At 37.4% G+C, this 12,381-nt stretch overlaps 1 protein-coding gene across 6 annotated transcripts in view; it reads left to right on the top strand.

Annotated features, from left to right (window-relative positions):
• LOC132829473 (protein Aster-B-like) overlaps positions 1-12,109 on the top strand; it is a 599,261-nt gene extending 587,152 nt beyond the window's left edge. For all 6 annotated transcript variants that reach the window (XM_060846670.1, XM_060846671.1, XM_060846666.1 and 3 more), the window contains 4 exons: positions 2,432-2,522; positions 7,175-7,282; positions 8,086-8,206; positions 9,744-12,109. In XM_060846670.1, coding sequence (XP_060702653.1) covers positions 2,432-2,522; positions 7,175-7,282; positions 8,086-8,206; positions 9,744-9,830 — 407 coding nt within the window. In that variant the 3' untranslated portion in view covers positions 9,831-12,109. The remainder of the gene's footprint in view (positions 1-2,431; positions 2,523-7,174; positions 7,283-8,085; positions 8,207-9,743) is intronic.
• Positions 12,110-12,381: the final 272 nt, after the last annotated feature.

Genomic DNA, 12,381 nt, shown 5'->3' with positions numbered 1-12,381 from the left:
ACAGTGTGAATTAGACTCAAATTGGGGACAGAAAAATAAAGACAGGAGAAGAAAGCTTGCATGAAGAGACAAAAGTGAAGAAGACAGACAAGAAAATAACAAATATCTGAAATTTTCAGAATCTTCAGAAGCGACAGTTTGTTGCATGCAGTCTTGTAACTGAGCAACTTGAATTGTTTTCCTTCTGGGCTGGAAGTGTATTGCAGAAATAGTTAAAAGGGTACTTTCAATTTTAGTTATGAGCCCTGACTTTCTGCGGCAAATTGGTGGACAACTAATGCTCAAATAAGCATGCACTTACAAATAACAGGGAGGTCAAGAGCAGGCTGCTGTTTGTATGATGTAAATAGAAAAGCAAAATAAATTAATCTGATGCCCATCGAACCTACACCATTCCATTATTATCCATATGTATGTTCAATGCCCATTTAAATGCCTTTAACATCGACGAGTCTGCCACTGTTGCAGGCAGGCCATTCCCCTCTCCTACTATTCTCTGAGTAAGGAAACTACCCTGATCTCTGTCCTACATCTATCATCCCTCAATTTAAAGCTATGTCCACTCATGTTAGCCTTCACCATCCAAAGAAAAAGGCTCTGACTGTCCACCTTATCTGATTATCTTATACGTCTCGATTAAGTCACCTCTCAACCTTCTTCTTTCCAGTGAAAATGGCCTCAGTTCCCTCAGCCTTTCCTTGTAAGACCTTCCCTTCATACCAGGCAACATCCAGCTAAATTTCCTCTGAACCCTTTCCAAGTCTTCCACATCCTTCCTATAGTGCAGTGACCAGAACTGTATGCAATATTCTGGTGTGGCCTTACCAATATCTCATACAGCTGAAGCATGACCTTGTGGCTCTGAAACGCAATCCCCCTACCAAAAAATGCCAACACACTATATGCAGTCTTAACAACCCTATCAACTTGGGTGGCAATTTGCAGGTATTTATGCACCTGGACACAGATCTCTCTGTTCGTCTACACTGCCAAGACTTGTACCATTAGCCCAGTACTCTGCACTCCTACTACTACTTCCGAAGTGAACTGCGTCACACTTTTCTGCATTAAACTCCATTTGCCACTTCTCAGACCAGCTCTGCATCTTATCTATGTCCCTCTGTAACCAAAACATCCTTCGGCACTATCCACAACTCTACCTACCTTAATGTCATCCGCAAATTTACTAATCCGTTCTTCTACGCTCACATTCAGATCATTTATTAAAATGACAAACAGCAGTGACCCCAAAACAGATCCTTGCGGCACACCACTGGTAAGTGAGCTCCAGATAAACATTTCCCATCAACCACCATCCTCTGTCATCGTTCAGCCAATTTCTGATCCAAACCGCTATAACACCTTCAATCCTGAAATTAAGTATTCTGTGCACTAGCCTACTGTGTGGAACCTTATCAAATGTCTTACTGAAGTCCAAATACACGACATTAACTGCTTTACCTTCGTCCACCTGTTTTGTCACTTTCTCGAAGATCTCAATAAGTTTAATGAGGCACGGCCTGCCCTTCACAAATGCCCAATAAAATTATTCCTTTCCAGATGATTATAAATCTTATCTCTTATAATCTTTTTCAACACCTTACCCACAACCGAAGTAAGGCTCACAGGTATATAATTTCCAGGGTTGTCCCGAATCCCCATCTTAAACAAGGAGATGACATTTGCTGTCCTCAAGTCTTCTGGCACCAGTCCTGTTGGCAATGATGATATAAAGATCAAAGCCAAAGGCTTCTGCAGTCTCCTCGCTGGCTTCCCAGAGAATCTGAGGATAGCTCCCATCCAGCCCTGGGGTCTTGTCTATTTTCAGATCTTCCAAAATTGCCAAAGCTTCCTCTTTGTCAACCGCAATCCCATCTCATCTAGTAGCCTGTAAATCCATATTCTCATAACATTGCCCTTTTTCAATGTGAATACTGACGAAAATTATTCATTAAGCACTTCCCCTGCGTCCTCAGACTACACACACAACTTCCGACTACTATCTTTGATTGTCCCGATATTACTCTAATCATTCTTTTATTCCTGATATACCTACAGAAGGCCTTAGGGTTTTCCATGATCCTATATGCCAATAACCTCTCCTATCCCCTCCTGGTTCTTCTTAGCCCTGTCTTCAGATCTTTTCTGGCTAATTTAAAACTCTCAAGCCCCCTAACTGAGCCTTCATGCCTCATCCTCACAAAAGCCGCCTTCTTCCTCTTGACAAGAGCTTCAATTTCAAGGCAATTTGGCCCATTGTCTTCACACTCTGCTTTTGTCCCTTATTTTTGCACTCAGGCTGTCTGCCAATTTTGTGAGTTACAAGGGGAAATTTAATCAGATGAAATCAGTTCTTAATGCGTAAACACTAACACAACTATTGGAAACATCATGGTTGCTTGCATGAAAAATCATCTTTTTTTTGCCACAGGTTCCACACAAACTAAATACATCCCAGAAGAAATTCCAGGAGGAATTCAACTTTACAGTGTTTCCAAGTTATTGCTCATCGTAAGCTTTGTGTGAGTAACAACAATACATAGTGCTTTATTTGATAGACACATTGCAATTGATTCTGAGATGTAGGAAGTTGCAAGAGTGGTCTTTGTAAACTATTACATCATTTAGTGAATATCCCCAGTGAATTTATAATTAAATGGAAACAATTTATTTCAGTTATTTTGACAGGAAATACATTGAATTAACAAGTTGGGCTTTTTGGTTCTTAATCTTAATGTTCAATGTTCTGAATGGCTTTGGTTCGTAAATAAGAGAAAATTATTTCCATTGGTCAGTCAATAGATTATGGAAAGGTAAAAATGTATCATCATCAAAGGAATAGATAGGTTAAATTACTTATTTATTGGGTAGGGTGGCTTTGTAATTGGATAGAATACTCTCCTGAAACAGCATCCGTAATAATTTTTATAAAGGATGTATCCCAGTGTGTGGAAAATGGAAGTTTAGGGAATAAAACTTAACTGGATAAATTTGTCAGAAACACAAGAAAAATGAAATCAGCAATATTATTTCTTTCAATGCTATATCATTTTGTTGGTACCTTAACCAGAGTATCATTCCCTTGAGAGAAAAAGAATTTGCTGACTCCTAAACTTTGTAAAAGCAAATCAGAGTCAGAACAGGAGTGTTGCTGAACAAAGAGATCTTGGGTTGCAGGTTCATAGTTCCTTGAAAGTGGAGTTACAGGTAAATAGGATAGCGAGGAAGGCATTTGGTATGCTTTCCTTTATTGGTCAGAGCATTGAGTACAGGAGTTGGGAGGTCATGTTGCGGCTGTACAGGACATTGATTAGGCCACTTTTGGAATATTGCATGCAATTCTGGTCACCTTCCTATCAGAGGTTTGTTGTGAAACTTGAAAGGGTTCAGAAAAGATTTACAAGGATGGTGCCATGGTTAGAGGATTTGAGTTAGAGGAAGAGGTTGAGTAGGCTGGGGCTGTTTTCCCTTGAATGTCGGAGGCTGAGGGGTGATCTTATAGAGGTTTTTAAAATCATGAGGAGCATGATTTTAAATAGACAAGGTATTTTCACTGGGGTGAGGGAGTCTAGTTCTTGAGGACATAGTTTAGGGTGAGAGGGAAAGATTTAAAAGGCACCTAAGGGGGTGTGTGTGTGGAATGAGCTGCCAGAGGAAGTGGTGGAGGCTGGTACAATTGCAACATTTAAAAGGCATCTGGAGGGGTATATGAATAGGAACGGTTTGAAGTGATATGGGCCAAGTGCTGGCAAATGGAACTAGATTAGGTTAGAATATCTAGTCGGCATGGACGAGTTGGACTGAAGAGTCTTGTTTCCGTGCTGTAAATCTCTTTGTCACTATGACCAAACTTTTACTATGTAATGTTCAGTCATTGTTAAAATTTGCTGAACATTCAATGAGAATGTGAATTCACTTGTATGCTCAGTGCACAACTTCATAATTCATTTGTTTTGCATGGTGGAAGATATCATAGCTTATATTTCCTCTTGGTGGCATCTAGACAGAAAGGAATTTTGGCTCCAGAAAATGCCAGGAAACGTAGATATGATGAGAATGTAGGTGTATAAATAATATATTAAACTTTTTGTATGTAAGTGTAGTTTGTCAAAGAGATCATTTAAGATTTCCGTAAAGTTCTGTTGAGAAAAACAAATACAAATACTGCGAAAATTATTATTAGCTCAGAATGTTTTGGAAAATTGAGGATGAAAGTAATATGCATTCCATTATTAGTGTGTAGGTGACCCCGCAATTTACGGTAAGGGGCATTTATGCTAAGTTGTTCATTGTTTGAAGTTGCTGGAAAGAACCTTTTACATTTGTGCTTTAGGCTAACTTAAATTTGCTGCAACTAGTTAGGGCTCACACTTCTAATCACCATTGATTCCTGACTTGCTCACCCCAACCCTGAAGAGGAGCAGTTAGCACAGTGGAATCTCATTCACTGAAGCTTGGTAGTTCATGGCGCAGTGGGGAAAGACCACCGTCCAAGACCTTTCTGGCAAAGTATAATAAGTGTCTGTTTATATCCAAGACTTCCTCGTTTACCTTAATGTGAATAGTTTCCTTGTATGACTGGAAAATGTTCTTTTGTTGTAACAGGATTGAAGCCATAATGAGGAATGTCAGAAGTCCACTATATTTTCTGCAAAACCTGTATAGCCTTATGTTGTACTTATTTTTAACTTAGAAATAATTTATGCAGAAGACATATTTTGAAATAGAAAAGGATAATTCCACAATTCTGTCTTCTCAGTATGCCACTAACCTAATGTGAAAGATAGGTAAGCGAATAGGCTAGATTCATAGTCCATGTATGTATATGGCTTCAGTGGGTATATGAGATTGTGATCCTAGTATTAAATAATAGTATTCTTCCAGGGTAAATGTTTGAATAGTGTATGAATTGTCTTACTATTTTTATCAAATAGTTAAATCTACTCTAAACTTAAAATTGGTTAAGGATCTGTTGTACTTTTCACTGTCTATGAATATTTAGAAATTTCAGAAAGGCATTTTCTGACCATATCAGGGAACAGGTCTACATCAACTAACTTACTTGTCAAATTTCCTTATTTAAAATGAATTCACATTGATTTGAGATACTTTTGACCAATGTCTATTGTTTATAAGCCTAATCATGCTGATTCAACAATTTATAGAAATATGTCAACCTCTCCATTTGAGACACCAAGCTTTACTAATTGCTTTAACCAAACTGTGCTCGCATCACTGATACATTTTCCCTTCTGATTACTATTTTCCTCTTCTGTTTACTGCTCACTTTAGGATCTGTTTAAGGTACATCTGTAGTTCTTTTGCACTGTCTTTCAGTTTTGTTTTCTGTACAATGCATGCATTCCATATTAGGCAAACAGCAAAATGATTTAGATAACTGAGTATTTATAGCAGAAATGAATCAATGTCAGTTTTTAAAATAGACAAACTAAATGTCCAATTTAAGATAGAGGTTAAAATAATTTGACTTGCTGGACAGCCTGTTTTAAAATCTCTACTCCAAACAATCAGAGCAGAAACTGAACTTGAAATGGATGTTACCTGATTTCTGTTTTAATAAGAAGTTATTTTTACACTTCCTCTTTTTGTTAATTAGAACAGAGGCAAATTAACATTTTTATAGTACTTGGAAAATAAAGTATGGATAATTCAAGTTCTCCACACTCAGCTAGGCAAGGAACCGAGAAAGAACGGATAGCAAATTTAGATGGGAAAAAAATGGAGGAAGGCATTAACACCAATCTGTTCCTGTGCAGTATACTTATTGTAATGTTGTTCTCTGTTAGTGAATACTTGCACTAGGTCCCAGTGGAAGATGATATCCTTAAAATCACACTACCTCAGCAAGGAGTCAACACCTTAGGAGAGGAAAGAATTAATGTGCGACAAATAAAGTTCTTTATATGATATTCAGAGATTATTATTTTCTATGATATTTAACTTTATATTCAAATTTTATTCACCATAATATTGGACAACATCTGTATTGAATACAAGTAAGATGAAGTTGCATATGAACAATCAAAACCTTTCAGGTATTGCTTTGATTTAAAGCTGTCACCTGCCCTTGAATTGTAGCCAGCAAATATCATAAATTCATAATTCAGTTATTTTTCATGGTGGAAGATACCGTAACTTATATTGCCTCTTGGTGGCACCTAGGTAGAAAGGAATTTCAAACATTGTTGTCTGGCCATCTGTCTTAATTTTTAAACACCTTTCATTAGACTTGTAGAATCCCTACACTGCAGAAAGAGATCATTTAGCCCATCAAGTCTGCACTGACTGCCAAAAAGCATTCAACCCTGCATGGGTTTCATCATGGTTAACTCAACTAACTTGCACATCCCTGGACACAACAGGACAATTTTTAGCATGGCCAATCCATCTAACCTGCACATCTTTGGCCTGTGGGAGGAAACGGGAACACCCAGAAAAAACCCATGCAGAGGAGAATGCAAACTTCACGCAGACAGTTTTGAATCGGTCTCGGGTCCCTGGTGCTTTGAGGTAGCAGTGCTAACTATTATGGTCTCATCCTTCAGAATGACAGATACAGCAAGAGAATTGAGTAGGACTTTAGTGAGACTGTACCTGGAGTACTGTTTGCTGTTTGATCCCCTTGGCCAAAGAAGGATTTACACACCAAGACGGATGCGCAGTGAACATTCTCCAGATTACACTCAACCCAGAAATCGATGTCCTACAAGGAGAGATTTAGTAGTCTGTGCCATGTTTTCTGCAGTTAGAATGATGAGAGGTAATCTCATTGAAACCTAGACAATTCTTTAAGAGTTTGATAAAGGTATATGTTGAAAGGATGTTTATTCTGATTGAGAAGTCTAGAATTGGATATCAAGGCCTTAAACTAGGATGTTGACCATTTAGGATTAAGATGAGAAGAAATTTTCAAAGGGTTGTGGATCTTTAGATTTCTCTACCGCTGACTATGAATACTCCTTATTACACATATTCAGGGCAAAGGAAGTAGAATTTTGGGAGCGAAAGGAATGTGGGGTATTTCACAAAGGTGGAATTGACTTAGAAGATCAGTCAGAATTGTATTGAATGGTGAAGCAGGCTCAAAGAGCTATATAACATGCTCCTTCTCCTACTTCTCAAATTCTAATCTTAACTGTTGCTCTATTCACAGCTTGGTGTTATTAGTATTTCTGAATATGATGCTATTTTACAAGCTATGGATGTTGGAATATACCACACAGAGTCTCACTACCTGGCATGGGATCAGGCTCCAGGAGAGGTATTTTCGACTCTGACATTTTTAGAAGATGAAAGATAATCTTGTTGAAAGATCTAGGATTCTGAATAAATGCTGGTGATGTTTCCCCTCATGGAAAACTCTAGAACTGCAGCATTGTTTAAAATATTGTATCATCCAGTTAAATAGAGGTGAAGAATTTATTCTGTCAGAAGATTGAGACATTTTGGAATTGTCTATCCCACAATACTATGAAGACTGCGTCCTTTTAATCCATTCAAATGATTTTTGAACTGTAGGGAAGCCAGTTTATGAGAAACAAAACTGGTAAATGGAGTTGAGGCCAAAATCTGATTAGCCATGATCTTATTGAATGGTCGCGCATGCTTGAGGTGCTGGATTGCACTGTTCCTACTTGTGTTCTTAAATAATCAGAACTTAAAACATGACAATTTGCATAGCACCTGTGGAAATACTCAGTGGGCAGTAGTTCAGTAAATCAAGAAACTTTCTTTAATTCCAATGCTCAATCTGGAAACAGACTGTTTTTCATGGGCGCTGCTGCTTCAACAAAGCGAGGTCATTGGTCTTCGTTTCACCGGCATACACTCGTCAGTTTTGTTCGTATTTTTAATATTTAACATCTGTGTCACTAAACTTTTAGTGTCATCGAGCTTAAAATATAGCTTAATTCAGGAGTCTCCTCAACGGGTCACAAATTAACATAATTATTAAACTTGTCATAATGATTAATTCATTCAGGGACTGAATGAATTTTGCTGAAATTTGTACTGGTTAAGTCAATTTGTATGCATTTTATTACATGTTTATTTTCTTCTATGCAGCAAACTTCCCCAGTCACAGGTGGAGTGGGCCCAATTATTAGAATCACAGCAACGTTACCATGATGCTGAGCTGCAAAAATGGAGAGAGATTTTAAAATCATCAGTGGTGCTTCTAGATCAGGTGACTTATTTTTTTACTGACAAACACTGGGAACAGATTTTCTCAGTAGCTCCACAAGTGTGACAGAACTGACTAGTATATTGAAGATAAAATTTGGATTAAATTCCATTCCTTGAATATTTTTTTCTTAAACTTAATAGAATTGACTGCAAACATTTTTGTGGTATGTAAAAGTAGATTATTAAGCTAGTCTAACATATTGTACCAAATATTCTCAGGGCTCTCTACTGGAGTTGTTAAATCCATTTTTTTCACCTCAGGGATCTAGCTTCAAAGGATCTTTTTTATTATAATAAAAGTGTCTCGAAAGGGTAAAACAATAATATGCAAAATGAATTTGGGGAACCTTAATGCATTGCTCAATGGGCCTTGTCTCATAAAACTGCCCCCAAGACAGCATGAATTGCTGATAAGTTGTTAACTTCACTCAGAAGGGCTGGAGGAGGCAAACAACCAGATAATGATGTAAGGTACTGTGTTCTGAAAGTAACATTGACACGCAGTGTTGAGGTATCAGTGTACATCTCAGCTTCAGCGTACATCTCAGTAGATTGTGCATAACCTATATATGCATGCTTCCAACACTAGGGCCTAGGTTTCGTCAGACTGAATTACTAACAAAGATCAGAGAAATGGAGATACAGTATAATGTGGCCTCTGGTAGTTTCCCTCTTGTTTCTACAACAGAAAGGTTGAAAACTCAACTTAGTTGACTGAAATGAGAGTGTACCAATTCCCAACCCTATCATTCTTTGTTCCAAACAGAAAATTTATCGCATTTAGATGAATTTGTTGTTAAATCTGAACCTTAACAGTCATGTAAACTGGTGTGCTCACATTCTGTATCTCAAGAGCATGAATAATAAGCTGTGAATCCTGGAAAGCTTTATAGCCATGTCAGTCTTGCTTTTGTAAAAATAACTGCTGAAGCTAAAGAGATTGCCAATTCAGAATTTCATCTCAGTCTGATGAGAGGAAAATTAACCCCTGCAAATTATTTAACACTAAACTGATGAAGTGAGGAAATTTATTTTATGTTTAACTGTTATTAGGTTTTAACAAGTGGTGCAGCCTCAATCAGAGCTTCTCCAGGCTGTGAGAGAAAATGTGAGGTATATTAAATGACTGCCAATTAGTGGAATAGATTTTTTGAGAATACTGCCTAAATAAATATTGTTATAGTGTGTTGTGATGTTTGCTTCACAGACCATTACCATTGTTTATACAGAGCTACCCTGGTCAACCTCATGTTTCCTCCCTATAAAGTTCAATGGTCTTCATGAAGACTGTGCTTTTTTCTTTCTCTGATTTCAGTAAAAGGAGCAGCACATTGCTGTGATGTTTCTCTGTAATCAATGCTTAATCCATTAAGGACGTGTGTGACATTGGCAGAAATGGAACTCTGGCTTCTGCTTTGTCTTGAAGACCTGGTCATCAGCTAGGCTGGATTCAAGCCTTCCTTGTATAAGATGCTGAAAGTTGAGTTTTTAAAGTAGACTTTGGAATTTCATTTTTGTCTTTTAAATTGATCCTACAGATGAGAGACTCGTTAGTAACTCTACAAAAAGGCATCGGTTTGCGTGATTACAGTTCTGAAACAGACAAACGAGATCGATTTCACTGATGGGCATTACCAAGGCCGAAGAGGGAATAGTGTGCAATATAGTTATGTATAAATTTTATATATATATACATAGACACACATACATATATATATAAAAATTAAAAAAGACACTGGAATCACACGCTGAGTTGGACCTTCAGGACTGCTGCCCAGTCAGCGGAATCACAATTGGCAAAATCAAGATCCTTTACTGATTAGAAACTGTGACAGAATTAAATTCTGACAGCACTGAAGCATCATGAGAAGACAACAGCCTCACTAATCTGACTACACACTCCTTGTAAATCCTAGAATGTTGTACTGTAAGCTTTAACATGTAACAAAAGCATGTAATAATTTGTGGGCTGTCTCTGTTGTGGAAGACATGTGAATTGAAGTTCCATGTGCTCTGTGTTAAAGTAAGATATTCATCAAACACAAATAGGAGCAGGATGAGGATCTTGAAACTACAGGTCATTATGCCTGAAAACACACCATTTATTATTAACAAATTAATCAAATGTATTGATTCTGACTCAATGATGGATAAAGAAACTGTGAATATCTGTATTGGTAAAACTTGAAGACATTCTAAGTTACAAGTGACTTGCAGATATATGGCACGTCAGTCTGTTCAGTTTTAGTTCTACAGTTGTACAGTAGAAAATTGAAAAACTACAGAGAAGTAACTGGAATCCTGATGTGACTGACTTAAATATTTATATTATTGTATATACAGACTAAACAATCTATCATAGGCAGGTCACAGAATATATAGAGCAAAAGTGTGTCTCTGTTCTGTCATTCTCATTGCAGTGTCTTGATGCTGCAAATTGCCCACCTTATGCTCATAGAATGCATGTGTGGACCCTGATTGTGAGGCATTCCATGTTCTGTGTTAAAATGGTAACAGTTTGCTGCTGATGAAAGTGTCATTATCAGTACCATTAAAATGCTGAGGGAGTTTCTGGGAAGTGCAAGGCTGAGGACATCTGTGTTGTCACGTTTAGCAGTACTGCAGAAGTACAGGATGGTCTGTTTTTATTTCTGCAGTTGTATCATAGAAAATAGAAAAATCTACAAATTAGTACAGTTTTCTTTCTAAATATACATATGTTATTCATTTTGACTGGCTTAATGAGACTTAAATTTCCCAGCAGGAGTCCATCGCTCTAAATTATTAAAAGAAAGAGTTAAGAATTTATCTTGAATTTCCCTGTGAGATTTGGTTGATAGACCAAGCAGGATCTTATCAGTTCAGTGGGATTTTTAATTTGAATGTCCTGCCACTTTGAAGAACAGAAAAAACACCCTGCTTGCTAACATAGCACATGGAAGATACAAGGATATAATGTTGAGTGACCAAAACTCAATGCGAGTATCTCATGAGAACAGAAATAAATGTGATAAGAGGAATGTTGTGGGGGAGCATACATGCTGCTTTGTGGAATAGGGACAGAGAGGTGATAAAATGAAGTGGCAACAGCCAAGCACTTTAATCCACCCAGGCCCCAGTATCATCATTGAATTAATACATGCTGACACATTGGTCGATCATTTGCAACAATATGCACAAGAATAAAACAAAACCATGTGGGACCTTGGAAATGGAGGTTCACCTGGTGCAAACTGTTTAGAACTAAATAAATTATCTCCTGTTCCCATAATCCAAAAAATGTACTATTTAAATAGTTCACTTATGATATGTTATTGTATAATGTCTTGTCTGTGAGCTGACTGAATCAGAAAGTGTGTGTGTAGGTTGATTGATGCTGATTGGTTCTTCTTGCTCCAAGATTGACCAGCATTGTTGAGCATTCATTTCAATGGCCACTCTAGTCTTGATATGTTTCAGTAATGTTGGGATATATTGGGGGTATGATATCTGATGTTTCAGAGCAAAAAAAAGTGTTGTCAGACTTCAGTGCTTTTCAACATGAAACTTATGATAACTTGATGTGTGTAGATGCTCTCCCCGCCCCCCCCCCCCCCCCCCAGAATTGTGGATTTTGTTAGTGCTTTTTTATTAGTCTTATGAAACCGATGTTTGTAAGACTTGTAATGAATAGTGGAGGAACAACAATGTGCTTTAGAATTTTGAAGGGAATTAAACTTCAGTAACTTACTCTATAAACTCCTCGTACCTGACAGCATCCCTGCATGGGCAATGAATAGATTTATAATACAGCTGCCAATGTGTACTATGTCAATGCAGTCAGATGCAATAAGATATGATACCAAAATTAAGGTGCTTTAGTATGACTGATACAACCTTTTCTTAGAAGAAATGGATTTCTAAAAAGAACAAAACTTTCTATTAGTTCCAAAGTTTGTGTTGTCAATCTGAAATTATTTAACAATATTTAATAAATTAAAATGAGATGTGTGATCGATGAGCTATTTGCATTGTAAGTGTGACCACAAATAGCCAGTGCATTGTAACCTATTGTCAGAATATTTCAGTGCAATTCATCCATAAGCCCACATTAAGTTGTCTATAGGACAAACCTAGCCTACATCCCACAATCGACTTCAATCATGGGAAATAGAAATAGCCATGATTAATTCAAAT

The sequence above is a fragment of the Hemiscyllium ocellatum genome, chromosome 29 (assembly GCF_020745735.1).
Source record: "Hemiscyllium ocellatum isolate sHemOce1 chromosome 29, sHemOce1.pat.X.cur, whole genome shotgun sequence".
NCBI lineage: Eukaryota > Metazoa > Chordata > Chondrichthyes > Orectolobiformes > Hemiscylliidae > Hemiscyllium > Hemiscyllium ocellatum.
This window is presented reverse-complemented; position numbering and strand designations above follow the sequence as displayed.